Source organism: Monodelphis domestica, chromosome 6 (genome assembly GCF_027887165.1).
Source record: "Monodelphis domestica isolate mMonDom1 chromosome 6, mMonDom1.pri, whole genome shotgun sequence".
NCBI lineage: Eukaryota > Metazoa > Chordata > Mammalia > Didelphimorphia > Didelphidae > Monodelphis > Monodelphis domestica.
In genome coordinates, this window is record NC_077232.1 from 6,664,844 (window position 1) to 6,682,264 (window position 17,421).

General features: G+C 39.5%; 1 protein-coding gene across 1 annotated transcript in view; it reads right to left on the reverse strand.

Annotated features, from left to right (window-relative positions):
* Positions 1-17,421, reverse strand: part of TOP6BL (TOP6B like initiator of meiotic double strand breaks) — an 88,087-nt gene that overhangs the window by 52,327 nt on the left and 18,339 nt on the right. Inside the window, exon 4 of the mRNA XM_056803726.1 lies at positions 2,092-2,201. Within this exon, the coding sequence (XP_056659704.1) occupies positions 2,092-2,201 (110 nt within the window). The remainder of the gene's footprint in view (positions 1-2,091; positions 2,202-17,421) is intronic.

Below are 17,421 nucleotides of genomic sequence, written 5' to 3' on the forward strand. Positions count from 1 at the left end.
CTTCAAGGAGGAAGGATTGCTTTGAGCAAATGTGTGTGTGTGGGGGGGGGGGGGGTAAGAGGGGGAAGGAAGGTAGCTGGGCAAATCTCTCCGCCTTACCACCATGAGTCTGTGTGCATATGGCACTTCCAGTTCTACTGTGTTTATTCTTTTCTGACATTAAGAAACTATTTTGAGATGAGAATTTCAAGTGCATTTGAGAAATCAGAGGTTCTGTCAAAGTCTGCACCAGTGACTAGTGGTGGTGGCTATGGCTAGCAGAACAGCTGTGTTCAATGATAGAGGAAGTCTCTGTAGATGTCTATAGAAATTTAGTTATCTAAGGATGGAGACAACTTCAGGGAGTGAGATCCACTGTAGAAGAAAGGGATGTCAGCTATGGACTCAATGGAGGTGCTGGTTAGAATGATCATACACATATAACCATCTCCAGGATGGGGGAGGTAGAGAAGGGAAGGGAGAGAGACAATTTGGATCTTGTGATTTCCAAAAACATATGTAGAAAATTGCGATTACATGTAATTGAGGAAATAAAATATCAAAAAATAGAGGCACTGACCCTTAGAGCTCAGCAAAGAGCCATATCTAAGGCTCTCTCTCTGCAAAGTGTGAAATGAGCTTCCTATAACAAGGTACTGTGGCATGCCCATTTGCTACATGTTCTCTACATGCGTGTCACTACCATCATACTTTAGAACTGAACCCTCTTTCCTCAGGGTGTGTGCAGGAGGAAGGGTGTTCCCAGTTTAGGGAGAAGATTTGGATGAACTGTTCTTGCTATAGTTTCTTAGAAAACTCCTTTTCTAAAAGGTATTCAATTAATTCATTATGAATGGGGAACACACCAGTGGGAGCTTATAAGTAATAGAAACTCTCAGCCCCTTTTACATGACAGAATCCTGAGGAGTCACAATAGCATCCCCTGCACAGTTGGAATATAAGAGGAGTTGTAACGGTAGAAATGGCAAGATTTGGCATGTGATTGTCTATGTGAAGTGTTGAGGATAAAACTGAATTTGGGAGACTTATGGCAGTGGTTGTATCTTCAACAGAAATGGGGAAGTTTGGAAGAGCAAGTTCTCAGGGAAAGATGAGTTCAGGTTTGTTCAAATGGAGTTTGAGAAGTTTCTGGGACATCTAGTCTGAAATGTCTAATAGGCAATTGCTGATGCAAGACTGAATGGAGCTCAAGGGAAAGATTTGGGCTGGACAGACAGATTTGAGAATCATTTGCAAAGAAATGATAATTAAATCCATGAAAGTCATTGCAAGAGAGACAGGAGGGAATCAGGAATTCTTAGTCTTTTTTATGTCAAGGACTTCTTTTGCAATCTTGAAACCAATGGGCCTTTTCACCAAGGAATGTTTTAAAAATGCATAAAGCAGATAGGATTACAAGGGAAACAAATTACACTGAAATATAGTTAACAAAATATTTTTAAAAAAACCAGTTCACAGGGGGCAGCTAGGTGGCTCAGAGCCAGGCATGAAAACAGGAGGTACTGGGTTCAAATCTGAAATCAGATACTTCCTAGCTGTGTGACCCTGGACAAGTCACTTTTAACCCCAATTGCCTAACCTTTAGCACTCATCTGCCTTGGAACCATTATACCGTATTGATTCTAAGATGGAAAGTAAGGGTTTAAGAACCAAAAACCAAAAGAGAGAAGAGGTCCTGGGACAGCACCCTAAGGAACATTCACAGTTAAGGGGAGTGGCATGAATGACCAGCTGTAAGGGAATAAGGAGTGGTTCCCCAGACAGGAGGAGAATCAGGAATGAGTAGTATCATGAAAACCCAGAGAGGACAGAGTAACCTGAAGAAGAAAATAGTTAATAGTGTAAAGTATGGCTGATAAATGGGGGTGGGGGTGGGGGATGATTTCTTCATTTTCTCAAGGGTAAAGATTAGTCATTATAATTACACTTATTATTGCACTTTTTAAAAAATAAGCACAAAACCATCAAGAAAGAGTTCATAAAAGAAAATGATCTATGTCTTTAACGAATAATGCTTGGAAATGACCAAATAAAATATATTAAAAAAAAAAAAGAAAAGAAAGAGTTCATAGAAAAACAACTCAAACTTACCTCAACTGTCATTTGGAAGGGTACCAAGTCTGACAGGTCCTGGGAACAACTAGCTTCCTTTGAAGGCCAAGTCAGCTTTCCAGAGAATCCTGACAACAGTAACTGAATTTCTGTATAAGAAGAAATGATAAAGTAGGGGGGAAAAAGTTTGGATAAAGACCAGGGTTTCAGGATCTGTCTGTGTCTACAACACTGATAAAGTCTTCTCTAATAGGAAGGCCTGCTATGCACATTTTTATCCCATTTGAACAAGGACTGCACCAGCATATTATCATAATATGTACAATTCCTTAATGGGGTTAAGATACTGAATCTCAGGTCTTCAGTTTTCCACATTTATTTCATCAATTTCTACTCTCAATTAATGACTACAAGGTCATATCCCAGTGCCAGAAATTTTAAGAGTGGATGGCTGAAAAGCTGATTCACTTGAATTAATTCATTACTGAATAACCACCAATTATACCAGCAAGCTAACTAAATGTAATGCTTTTAAGTTGGGAAATATAAACAATGATAAGGATGTCCCCAGAGCCTACACTAAGAGTACACACTGTGATGGCAAAGTCCTTAATCAGTTATCTTTAGCACTCATTCTTTTTTCATTTAATGGATTATCTAATTTATTGATTGGCTCAATACCAAATCTCCTCTCATCTAGGCTCTGGGTAACCAATGGAAGGTTAGGATCAAGCCAAAAGCATCAGATCAAGAGAATTGGGGGGAAGGGGGGGGGGGTTGCTGTTTGGTGGCTCAATGGATAGAGAGTTGGGCCTAGAGACAGGAGGTCCTGGGTTCAAATATATCCTCAGACACTTCTCAGCTGTGTGACCTTAGGCAAATCACTTAACCCCAATTGCTTAGTCTTGACTGTTCTTTTGCCTTAGAACCAACACTTAGTATTGATTCTAAGATGGAAGGAAAGGGTTTATGAGAGAGAGAGTGAGTTTGGGCCCCTAGAGTCTAAAATTAAGTGTAAATGATTTAATTCTTCGTTTTTTATATTATCCATACTTTTTCTTCTTTGCATTAGTACAGACTGGATTATATATGTAACTTAGCATCTGTACTGCTAAAAAGTTAATGAGTCTGAAAACGATCATAATATATTATAACATTTTTAATAATCAAATGCCAATAAAACTTGCCTTGAACTTATAGCTTTCTCATCATGAACTCAAGATAAGCTAATAAACCCTCATCATTTCAAGGAAATATGGATATGGCAAGGGTTAGATTCCTTTTTACACATATTTATTAAGTTCCTCCCACATACAAGGAACTATTTAAGGCAGCAGAACTTCAAAGGTGAAAGAAGGCATATTTCCTTCCCTTGGGGAAAAACTAATCTCAGAGGAATAAATCTTTATCTTTTCTTATAAGTGGACTATTGTGTGTGTTTTTTTTTAACCTAATCCAATAGCTGAGAGAAGAGTAGGATTATAGTAGATTATAGTAGATTGAGAAAGAATTTAATGGATCCAAATGAGAATTAGGACATCTTAAGTAAATCCTTGACTTTATCACTGACTCACTTTCTGACTGACCTCAAAGCAAAATTTTACAATTCAATTTCCCTCACCTATAAAATATGGAAACTCATTCCTGATTCTTCCTTTTCCATAAAGACAGGATGCCAGGTCAGTGATTGAAAAGTTTTCTGAAAACATTTGTAAGAAATCCTGACCTTCAATGTTAAACTAAAATTATTTTTTCACTCAGTGATTCAAATACACACAAAAAATTAGGGTGTGAAGTGTGAAATGAACATAGGCAAGCCCAGGAAATGTGGCCAAAATATCTCCTGAATATCTCCCAAATAATATATCCCAGTATCTACCAAAAAATATCCCAAAATATCACTGAAAGGTCTCAAATGGTAATATCTCCCTTTCCATATTTATTAAGCTGTTGAAGTAGTGGATAAAGTATGAAAAAGGATATGAAAAGATAGGGTAGGAATGACAATCGTTATTTATTTTTCTTGAGATGACTCTTCCATAGCAGCTGGAAATTTAATCACCGTTATTAAATATTGAAGAAACAGAATCAAAAGAGTAACATGTACAAAGATCAGAACTATTTAAAAACAATGAAACTTGAGGGCAAGAGAAAAGATATCAGGAGACAATAAATAAGCTGTTCCTTTATTATTTACTTACATTTATTATTTTCTTTTAAAATGTAAATAGATTGGAATATGGAATTAGAATTTGGATTTATTCTTTATTTTGTTTGTATTTGTTGAATTTGTTATACTTACAATAAAAATTATTTACATTTTTTAAATCCCATCATCACCATCTGGTTTTTCTTGAATTTTCCAAAAAAGAATCACCTCTGTCTCCAAAGGATAATATATCAGAAAGATATATTAGGAAGGATGTTTGTTTTTTTAGCAAAATGAGGAGACTCTCTGAACACAAATCAATTTCCATTAGTCGGGGTAAAGATACAAGAATTCTGGGCCTTTGTATCCAATGGACATGTTGCTTTGACCTCTCTAGAGTAATGATCTGTGAACACACAAGGCATTCAAAGGACATTCACAATGGTTCTCTGCTTCTCAAGGAAGCTTCCCAGTGATGAACACTCTTATCCAAGTACAGGGAAAAGATGGCAGGATTCAAAGACAGGGAACTTGGAGTTGGATATTAATTCTGCTGTGTACTGACTGCATGTCTGAGCTGTCCCCTCTGAGTCTCAGTTTCCTCATCTATATACTGAGGAAGTAAGGTTAGTTGACCTCTGCAGTTCCTTCTAGCTCTAAATAGATGATACTATGATCTCATTACCTGAGGAATCTAGTACAACTCTGGGAACCCTGGGAATGGGAAAGAGAAAAGCTCGTAAGGACCACTAATCCTCAATCTTTAAAATTCGTTCTCATATATATCAAAGAGTTACAGGTAAATGATTCTTGCTACAACTATGTTTGCAACAACAACTAAAGGGAGACTAGACCACTGTGATGTCATGCCTGGAAAATTATAATTTGCCCAATGACAACACCACTTATCTAAAGCTTCAAGTCTGACTCTCAGGGGCGACACCTGATTAACAGGCATGGCAGGTTTCTCCAAAAGATTCCACATGCTGGTACCTAGATGGAATTCCTGGGACTGACTCTTAGTCCCTCAAACAGTAAGACAAATCATGGTGATATGGTGGCAGCAACAAAGACCTGCAACTTGGGTTCCTCTAGAAGAACGGCTCTGTTTGGTTTGCTCTGTGGGCTGGTGCCATTGACCAAACCGGCTCATCATTTTCCTTACTCTTCTGCACCAATTCTACAGTGTAAATCAACCCAAGATATGCATCAGAGGAGAATAAAGGAGTCAAGAGACTTTAATCCAAAGGGCGGGCAGAAACCTTTTGAAGAAGTCTGCCAAACCTTCATTTTTTCATTCCCTTCCAGGGTGGAGGGGAGGGAGATTCCAGAGGGCTGGCAGAGGCTCTCTCTCTCATGAGACAGCAAGAAAGGGACAGAGAGTGCCTGGCAACCTGCCTCACTGTCCTGGCCAAACTCAAGGGGAAAGGTATGGTCATGAATAGCCCAGGGTGCAATCTTTAAGAGCAGAAGCCTGCCAATCCAGGTGTCCCAGGTCCTTTGTGGGAACAAATGGTCAAGTGGGACAAAGGACAAACGTGTTCCATTGACTTCTGACCATCCTAGTTTACTCTGTGCCTCCCCGACAAGTATGTGAGCATGTGTGAACCCCCGGACACACACACACACACACACACACACACATGCACACATGCACATCCCCATCAGACTCACCTGCAGATATCTCATAGGCTGCTGATCCTAGTTCAGGTGTCATAGCACAGTTTTGTACTTCAAGCCCATAATTTTAGCTAGGTTCTAATTTTATTTAAGTCCCTATGCTTGTAATGTCACCTGCTAGATCCTATGGCTCTCTGGGGCACAGGGACTCTCTTATTTCACCTTAGCTTGTAGCTGAGGCATGTATTAGCTAAGGTTCTGTTTGCCACACAGGGCCTCACAAATGGGTGGGAGTCCATGAAGTCTGAATGATTAAATTCCTAGGAGCTGAATTTAGTCAGTGGCCTAGAAATCAAATAGACACATACTTTGAGGTGAGATGTTATAAAGGAGACTCCTGACACAACAAATACTGATTAAATACCTACTATGTGCAAGGCTCTGAGAGAATACAAGGATGAATAAAATAGTCCCTGTCTGACCTTGAGGAAGTTACAACCAGACCATAAGGGAGAAAGGACAGGACACAAAGAACTTTAGTTAAAAAGCAGAATATGACAAAGCACATCATAAAAGAAGTCTAATGATCATGATCTGAAGACTTCATTTCCCACAATGCTTGAGTAGGCAGATCTCAGCTTGGGGAGAGCATCCAGCAAGGATTGGCCTGGCTAGGAAGTCCTTCACAAAAAAAAATACTGGCTCACACTAGTAAGTATTACTTATTATAGTTTTGTCTTGCTTTGTAACCCCAGCACTAGTACAGTCTAGCACTCAGCATGTGCTTCATAAATGCTTGCTAACTAATTGACATAAAATTTGCAACACTTTATATGAATTTTCTCATTTCTCATTCTCATTTGATACTCACAGCCATCCTCCTGGAGTGCTATTATCCCCATTTTACAGGTAAGAAATTCGAGGTGGAAAGACCTTTCAAGCTCACTCAATTCGAAAGCATCTGAGGTAAAATTCTGACACCAAGGCCAACCACTCTATCCACTACTTCACAATGTCTCTAAAGGCAGAAGTTTTACAAATAATGGATGCCAGAGTGGCATTGGGAGTAGGCCTGGAGTCAGGAAGATCTGAATTCAAATTCGGCCCCAGATATTTACTAGCTATGTGACGCTGGGCAAGTCATTTGACCCTGTTTGCCTCGATTTCCTCTTCTATAAAATAAGATGGAAAAGGAAATGGCAAACTGTCTCAGTATCTCTGCCAAGAAAACCCCAAATGGGATCACAGATTTGGACAAGAATGAAACAAATGAACAACACAACAACAGAGTGGCATTGAGTGGACACAGGAGAAGCAGGCTGTGGTCTGAGGTGGAGGGAGAAGATGACCAAGAAGGTATACTGGAAACAGTACAGCTCTGGTGGGCCACAGGGCAAAGAGCAGAGGCTTCAACCATTTTCTAGCCTACCCATAGGTTTTTAATGAAGGATTTGTTGACTCCCGAGGCACCCCTAAGCTTGGATGGGATAAAAATTCTATCTTTATTTGAATACATCTGGTTTCCTGGATGCCTATGAATTTTCTTTTATGTATTTAGGAACCTAATTCTGAGAAAGGGTATGTGGATCTTCATTAGACTTAGCCCAGAGTCTCCCTAAGAAAACAAAAGCAGACAGCAGGGATCCAGGAGGCAAACAATTAGGACCCCAAACAACTACCTTGAGCTGATTCTGAAGCACAGTTCAGAGGGATGAAAGGGAATTGGGTTCTGGTTCCCCCACAGTATAAGAAGTACACTGTTTGCTTACAGGTAAAGAAAATGGACTTCCCACTCAGTTTGCTTCCTGGATTACACATTGGTTGATATTTCTGGTCAAGAAAATGCTAGTGAATGAAGGGACTGGACCTCAAGAGATGAGAAAAAACAAAACCAGGGCCCACAAAGCCTGGGGCTATATCCTCAGGAGGGCCACTGAGGTCTAGGGAGAGGTCACGAGTTCGAACAGACCTGACTGAACAAATCTGAGCAGGAAAGCCAAATTGATTAGTAAAGGCACTCTTCCAGGATAGGGAAAGGGCCCTGGGCCCACAGTTACTCACTATGAGAATAGCACCTAAGGAACACCAGACTACCCCTCCTAGCAACAAACTCCATTCGGCATTTTAAACTCTCCAGAAGAGCTACCCTGCCAGTCTGCTTACACATTACTCCTTCCACACTTTCTGATGGCCAGGCATCCTGGCTCCTCTACCTCCTGACTCCTGCCTTTGACTTGGCTGGCAGGAACCCCTGGCTAGAATGCTAGTCTTCCTTGCCTCAGCCTCTTAGAATTCCTGGCCCCCTTCAGGCCTCAGTTCCAAACCCATCTTTCTACAGGAAGACTTTTCCTGGCCCTCCCAAAGCTGGCACCTGTTCCTCTCAGATGATGTACCCATTAATAACCATTCTGTCTCTCCTTAGAAGTCAAGGGCCTTGGAGGAACGGGCAGTTGTTCCCTATCACAAGCACTTTGTACAGTGTTTAGTCCTAGACCTGTCATTTCACTGATATGGGGAGCTCCCTGATGAGTAAGTTCCTTTTACCAATGTAGGTTGGTACCTTCTTTAAAATGTTTCACTTTCAAGCATGGCCTAGAGCACTAACAGGTTAAGTGACTTGCCAGGATGGGTCAGAGGTGGGACTGGAAGCCAGGGCTTTGTGGCTCCAAGGCTAGCTCCCTATCCACTATGCCACTTAGTATACATGCACAGTAAGCACTTAATATATGCTTGCCAATTAGTTGATTGTGCTGAACTGTGGTCTAGATGCCACATGGGTGCTCTTCAGAGTCAAATCCAGAACTGGTTGGTCAAAAGCAGCAGCTCAGGGGATGGAGTGCTGGGTCTGAAGTCAGGCAGACTTGAGTTCAAATCTAGCCTTAGACATTTATGAGCTGTATGATCCTAGTCAAGTCACTTTACCTCTGTCTGTCTCAGTTTCCTCACCTGTAAAATGGAGATAGCAATATCTAGCACATCACAGGCACTTAATAAATGCTTCTTTCCTTCCTCTCCTCTTCCTTCTTCCTATCACTCAATGGCTTCAGTAAATGGAGACAGAATTGGGTATGTGGTCTACCCAAAAAGAGATAGCAAAGATCATAAACTCCATCTCAACAATCTGTCCAGGGTCCTTTCCACCTATGTACAAATGAGGACTAATGACACAGTGTCCTGCTGTTGGGGCCAGTAGCTCTCGAATAACAAGTGTATTGTAATAATTAAAAATGAGTTTGACAAATATAAGAATTTTTAAAAAATTACTGTGGTCACTGTTTATAAGAGTCGCAAGGTTGTTAGCAGCTTTAGTAGCTTTTAAAGTGGGAAACGTAGGATGGTGATAGGGGAATTGTCTAGCCCACCACTCTAAGACTGCTCCAAGGAAATCTAGCTCGCTCCCCAACAAAGTTCCAATCTCCAGCCAGAGGAGAGGGAGAGTCTCAGTCTCTAAAGCAGAAGTCCTCCAATGCAGAAAAAGTGCCACTTAGAAGAATCCAATGCAGAAACACGAATGCAGAGGTCCTACCTCAGCAAGAGCCACCAAAGCAGCAGCAGAAGATCCTTAGCAAGAGCCACCAGTGCAGATGCAGAAGTCACTCAGAATGCTCTTGGCTAGCTAGTAAGAGTCAGAACCCTGAACTAGATTAGATCTCTTTGGACCTGAAGGGATCCTCTAGTCCCAATCTCTAATTTTATAGAGAAGGAAACAGAGGCCCAGAGTAGGTAGTGATTTGCCCAAGTTACATGGAGAGTTACTATCCTTTTACATGCTTGGTTTGGTACCTAGGGCTTAGTGAAAAAAATTTTGGTGGCAAGAGAATGGAGGTGAAGTAGGGAAATGACCACCAATGCTGGGGACTCCTTGAGCGGTGGGGGGAACACTTTTTAAAAAGCTTAAGAAATTATCCTAAAATCCAGAACATACCTTCTCCCTCTTACTTAGACATACTGTGTTCATGGACATTTATGTATATATGTGAGAATGCACATGTGCCTGGGGGGCATATGTTGGGGTGTACATATATGAGGAGGGTGAGTCAATGCATGTGATTATGTGGTAAGAGAGGATGTGACCCTAGCCTTGGAAGCTGGGCAGTGCATCTCTGAAGTCACCATGTGAGTAGCCAGTCATTCTTTTGATTGCAACCAGCTGGAAGATGTGTTATAGAGAAGGGGAGGAGGAAGAATGATCAGATGGAAGCTAAAAATTAAGAGGAGAGGAGAAGAAAGAAGTGAGGGGGAGATGAGAGAGACTGAGAGAGAAAAAGAGAGAGACAGAGACAGAGAGGGAGGGGGGAGAATAAGGGAAAGAGGAGACAGAAAAGAGTCAGAAAGAGAGGAAAAGGCTACTTTTATAAACAGCTTTCTCCATGCCACTTCTGGTCTCTCTGGTTCCTCCTTCCTTTCACTGTAGGCTGGTCAATCACATATCAGGAACCAATCAAAGTCTCTCAATTTGCCTAGCATGCCCAAAGGTCAGTGTCTGTGGGATCCACCTCCTGTCCTCTGAGGGTATGAACTCTTATCAAAAGGATTCACAAGTTCCTGACTAAGTTAAAAGGTTGGAACACTCCAAGTACTTGATTAAGATTAAAAAAAAATTCCCTTTCACAGTATTAATAGTCTTTTTATGAAGGTTATTTGAAGCATGTATCTCCATGATCTATGCAGGGGTTATGCCAATGTGGCCTGAGCAAAGACTGTTTATATTTGTGTATGTCAGTAAAAGTCTAGAGCTCCCTTTTAAAGTTATGCATGCTAGCAAGAAGGTGGATACTATGGAAAACCTAGCAAAAAGCATGCCAGTATTGGAGAATTCCCCAAAGTGGAATACAAAGAAACAGTATTGTACTGCATCAATGGGATATTCCTTCAGAATAATGCACAGAACCCGCCTCAGTGACCCCCAAACTTTCCAAGCCATGTCTTGAAAACTGAATTGATCACTAAGCCAACAATTCAAGATGTTTTCAGAACTGAAATAACAACAAATGATGATGATAGCTACCATTTATATAGCACTTACAATGTGCCAGGAAATGTGCTAAGCCCTTTACAATGATTGTTTTTCACTGATTCTCACAACCCTGTGAGGTCAGTACTGTTATTATTCTCATTTGACAGATGAGGAAACTGAGGCAAACAGAGGTGAAGTGACTTGCTCAGGATCAAACAGCTTATAATTCTCTAAGGTCATATTTGGGCTCAGGTCTTCTGGTTCCTGGCCTGATGCTCTATCCACTGCACAAACAGTTGCCCTTCCCTGCATGAAACACCAGAAAAGAGATCTCAGGAGATTCCTGAATAAGCTCTTGGTCCAGGATGGCTACCATCTGGCAGCTTTGTTGCCCACTACACGGTTCGGGGTCACAGATCCAGGGTGGAAAAATGTGATCATGAGAGTGTATGAGTCTCAGCTGTATAGTAAACAAAAAACAGGCTCTAGAAGTCAACAGTAGCTATGTGGCTCTGAGCTGGAGCAGAGGGGAGACTCAGTGGAATAACCAGGGCAGAAATCTCAGATTAAGAAGGAGCTGATGATTCAGTTGCTGTGAACCCAGTAATGATCTGCAGAAACTACAAGACAAATACAAGTCAACAGATCCAACCTGAACCAGAAATTTGTAGACCTCAGACTGAGGGGGGGGGGGGGTAAGCAGACCTCTCCCCTCATCTCACCACTCTAGGGATACTGAATGCTTACAGACCCTCACCCTGATCTGTGAAAACAATGGAAAGACATAAGAGAACAGAAGTTCGAGTCAGACATGCCCCTCTGAAAAGTGAGCAGGGCTTAGTATTAACACTGAGTCCAAAATAAAAAAGTTAGTTTAGAATTAGAAAATGAAAAAAGAACCCCACTATAAAGAGTTATTATGGTGACAAGGAATATCAAGATACAAACACAGAGAAAGAGGATGACTTGAAAACATCTACAAATAAACATCACAGGAAAACATGGTTTTGTCATAATACCTAAAAGAGTTTAAAAAAAGAGCTTTAAAATGATGTTAAAAACCAAATCGGGGGGGGGGGGTGGAGTCAAGATGGCAGCATAGAGGCAGCAAACGTTCAAACTTCTGAAAATCCTTCCTTACCAATTGCAAACTAAATGTTCCTAGGGGACTGAAAATCAAACCTAACAACAAGACAGAGCAAAGGAACCCTCCTGCTGGACTCAATTCAAAAGGTACACCCCCCACCAAAAGCCAGAATTCGAGAACACTCGGGTTTAAGGGGAAATAAGAAGGAAGGCCCCAAGACCCCTCCCCCCCCAGAGTGCTAAGCCTCCAGCACCATCAGGAACCTCTCGGCAGGCAAAGGCACTGGTCTGGAGGGAGTACCTTGATGGCAGGGCTGTGCCAGGCTCAGAGTATCGAACACAGGCGGTGGGGAAGGAGTTGGAGAGGGAGCACAGAGCGGGCAGCCTGGTCACAGTGGTGGAGACACTCTATATTGCTCCCACTTTTCAGGAGGTTTTGGCCTCAGGGCATATCCAACCCAACCCAGCTGAACTTAATCCCATCAAAAGTCTTTAGAGGTCAGGGAAGCTCAAGCTCCAACATCCCTCCCACACACACTACACTGAGAGATCTCCTTACACAGTTCCAAGAGGCGAGACTGACAGAAAAGCCCAAAACCCCCCCCCAAAAAATGAGAGGAGCAAGAACAAAGACAACTGCAGGGAGTAAAGAAGGGGTAAATATGAGCAAACAACAGGAAAAAAAAAGAAATTACAATTGACAGCTTCTATACAGGCAATGAACAAAGAACAAAAAGAACAGAGGAGGAGGGAACATCAAGCAATAAAACAGAAACTCCAGCGAATTGGATACAGGCTTTGGAAGAACTCAAAATACAATTCAAAACATACTTAAGAGGGGCTGAAGATAATTGGGAAAAGAATTAAAAACTAAGATAAGTCATCTGGAACAGAAAATAGTGTCTGGAAAGCCAAAATCAACCAGCTTGAAAATGAGGCAAAAGAGATGAAAGATGAGGTAAAGAGGATGAAAGACGAGGTAAAGGAAATGAGAGATGAGGTAAGGAGAATGAAAGATGACCTCCAAAGAAAATCAGACCAGAAGGAGAAGGATGACCAAAAAGCCTGGGATGAAATCCAGTCTTTAATAACCAGAATACAACTAGAATTAAGTGAATTCACAAGGCAGCGGGACACTATAAAATGAAATCAAAAGAATGAAAAAATTGAGGAAAATATGAAGCATCTCATTCACAAAACAGAGAGACAACTTAAGAATCATTGACCTATCAGAAGACCATGACAAAACAAAAAGTCTGGATGTCATACTACAGGAAATTATCCAAGAAAACTGCCCCAATACTCTAGAACAAGAGGGAAAAGTAGAGATTGAAAGAATCCACAGATCACCTCCTGTACTTAATCCCCAACTGACCACACCTAGGAATGTTATAGCCAAATTCAAGAACTATCAGACCAAGGAAAAAATATTACAAGCTGCCAAGAAGTCATTCAGATACCATGAAACCACAGTGAGGATAACACAGGATCTGGCTGCATCCACACTGAAGGACCCGAAAGGCACAGAATATGATAATCCGGAAAGCAAGGGAACTAGATCTACAACCAAGAATCAATTACCCAGCAAAACTGACTATATTCTTACAGGGGAAGGTACGGTCATTCAACAAAACAGAAGAATTACAAGCATTTGTAAAGAAAAGTCTAGACCTGAACATAAAATTTGATGCCCAAGCACAGAATTCAAGAGAATAATCAAAAGGAATTAAAAAAGAGGGAAAAAAGAAAAAAAAACTTTTTTTAAGAGACCCAATAAGTTAAAATGATATGTATCCCTATAAGAAAAGAGAACATTGGTAACGCTTAAAAATTGTTATTATCACTTGAGCAGCTAGAAGAATTACACTTAGAGGGGACAGTGACAAACTGTATAGGATGAAATGACAAGACATAAACATGTATGTGTATATATATATACACAACTAGAGCTAAAAAAAGGTTAATACTAAAAGAAATGGGAAAAGAAACAAATGGGGGTAAATTTATGTCACAAAGAAGCTCATGGCAGGAGGGGGAAAAACATTAATACACTGGAAGGGTAAAGAAGTTGGAGATAGGAAATACTCAACTCTTTATGTGCATTGAAATTGACCCAAAGAAAGAACAATCCAATCCATTGGGGCAGAGAATAGATTTGCACCCTATAGGGAAGTAGAAGGGTAACAAATGGACTAGGGGGGAGGGAAGCAGTACAAGGGAGGGAGGGGATGGGGGGGAGCTTGAAAAAGACTACAAAGAAAATAAGGGGCAGAATAAGAAGGGAGGAGGTAGACAGGGAAGTAAAATAAGGGTAGGAACTAGGGGGACTGATTAAAAACATACATTGGTGTAGAAGGAAATAGTGAAAGAAGAAAAGACAGGACTAGGAGTAGAAATCAAAATACTGGGAAATACACAGCTGGTAATCATAACTCTGAATGTGAATGGAATGAACTCACCCATAAAACGCAAGCGAATAGCAGAGTAGATTAGAATCCAAAATCCTATCATATGCTGTCTACAAGAAAAACACATGAGAAAGGTAGATATGCATAGGGTGAAAGTAAGAGGATGGAGACAAATCTATTGGGAATCAACTGATAAAAAGAAGGCAGGAGTTGTAATCATGATATCTGACAAAGCCAAAGTAAAAATAAATCTAGTTAAAAGAGATAGGTAAGATAATTACATCCTGATAAAAGGGAGTATAGACAATGAGGAACTATCAGTACTCAACATGTATGCACCAAATGGCATAGCATCGAAATTTCTAAATTTGAAACTAGTGGAGCTCAAGGATGAAATAGATAGAAAAACTATACTAGTGGGAGACCTGAAACTTCCTCTATCCGAACTAGATAAATCAAACCAAAAAATAAATAAGAGGTAAGAGAAGTGAATGAAATCTTAGAAAAATTAGAGTTAGTAGATATTTGGAGAAAAATAAATAGGGTCAAAAAAGGAATACACTTTCTTTTCAGCAGCACATGGTACATTCACAAAAATTGACCATGTATTAGGGCATAAAAACTTTGCAAACAAGTGCAAAAAGCAGAAATAATAAATGCAACTGCCTCAGATCACAATGCAATGAAAATAATAGTTAATAAGGGTACATAGAGAGATAAATCAAAAATTGGAAATCAACAATATGATTCTCCAAAACCAGTTAAAGAACAAATCATAGAAACAATTAATAATTTCATTGAAAAAAATTACAATGATGAGACATCCTTTCAAAACCTGTGGGATGCAGCCAAAGCAGTACTCAGAGGGAAATTTATATCCTTGAGTTCATATATTAACAAACTAGAGAGGGCAGAGGTCAATGAATTGGGCATGCAAATTAAAAAACTAGAATGCGAAAAAATTAAAAATCCTCAGATGAAGACTAAATTAGAGATCCTAAAAATCAAAAGAGAAATTAATAAAATTGAAAGTCAAAGAACTATTGAATTAATAAATAAGACTAGAAGCTGGTACTTTGAAAAAACAAATAAAATAGTCAAAGTACTGGTCAATCTAATTAAAAAAAGGAAAGAAGAAAACCAAATTAACAGTATCCAAAATGAAAATGGAAAACTCACCTCTAATGAAGAGGAAATTAAGGCAATCATTAAAAATTATTATGCCCAATTATATGGCAACAAATATGGCAATCTAGGTGATATGCATGAATATTTACAAAAATATAAATTGCCTAGACTACCAGAGGAAGAAATAGATTACCTAAACAACCCCATATCAGAAAAAGAAATTGAACAAGCCATCAAAGAACTCCCTAAGAAAAAATCCCCAGGCCCAGATGAACATTCAAAGAACAACTAATCCCAATATTATACAAACTATTTGACCAAATAAGCAAAGGAGTTCTACCAAATTCATTTTATGACACAAATATGGTACTGATTCCAAAGCCAGGCAGGTCAAAAACAGAGAAAGAAAACTATATACCAATCTCCTTAGTGAATACAGATGCAAAAATCTTAAATAGGATACTAGCAAAGACTCCAGCAAGTCATCACAAGGGTTATTCATTATGACCAGGTAGGATTCATACCAGGAATGCAAGGATGGTTCAATATTAGGAAAACCATCCACATAATTGACCATATTAACAAACTGACAAAAATCACATGATTGTCTCAATAGATGCAGAAAAAGTCTTTGACAAAATACAATACCCATTCCTACTGAAAATACTAGAAAGTATAGGAATAGAAGGGCCTTTCCTAAAAATAATAAACAGTATCTATCTAAAACCATCAGCAAACATCATCTGCAATGGGGATAAACTAGAAGTCTTCCCAATAAGATCAGGAGTGAAACAAGGATGTCCATTATCACCTCTATTATTTAACATTGTAATAGAAACACTAGCTGTAGCAATTAGAGAAGAAAAATAAATTGAAGGTATTAAAGTAGGCAATGAGGAGACCAAGTTATCACTCTTTGCAAATGATATGATGGTCTACTTAACGAGTCCTAGAGAATCAACCAAAAAAATAGTGGAAATAATCAACAACTTTAGCAAAGTTGTAGGATACAAAATAAACCCACATAAGTCATCAGCATTTCTATACATCTCCAACACATCTCAGCAGCAAGAATTAGAAAGAGAAATTCTATTTGAAATCACCCTAGACAATATAAAATACTTAGGAATCTATCTGCCAAGACAAACACAGAAACTATATGAACACAACTACAAAACACTCTCAACACAATTAAAACTATATCTAAACAATTGGAAAAACATTAACTGCTCATGGGTAGGATAAGCTAACATAATAAAAATGACAATCCTACCCAAATTAATTTACTTATTTAGTGCCATACCCATTGAACTACCAAAAAACTTTTTTACTTTATAAGAAAAAACCATAACAAAGTTCATTTGGAAGAACAAAAGATCAAGGATATCCAGGGAAATCATGAAAAAAAATGCAAAGGAATGTGATATTTAAAATGGTTGAGGTCTTAAACTGTAGTGATTAAAATAGCAGAAGATATAAATTGTGATAGATATAAGAGAGGGTGAGTAAATTTGACTGCAGAAATATGTTTCACTACAGTGTCTTGGGTTTAAAATCAAATATAAGGTGGTCGCCAGGGAAATATTCCCAATTATTCAAATACCCAAGTCAATTGGGTTTTATAGAGATTTTAATTAACAATACAATGAGTAATCAAAGAAAGAGAGAGTAAGAAAGGAATAAGTATGAAGGGCCTCAAGCCAATATGGCCTAGACCTGAGTCTTAAAAGAGAAATCAGTCAGTTTTTTATAACTCACCATAAGATCTGTCTAAGTAAGGATTTCAAATGACACCAGGCCAGCAGCATCTCAGCTGCTTTCACCAGCTCCCTCCTCCATCTGAATGTTTCAGAATCAGTCTCCTCAGAATGAGTCTCTCCAATCTGAATGTTTCAGAATGACTTCTAGATCTTCCCTGAGCTCTTATTTTTAAGGGCAAAATCTCCTCTGTCACCTCCCCTAAGGCCTTACATCTACCAATCACTGTAGATGTTTCTAAAGGACCGCCCATTCTTAGTCCA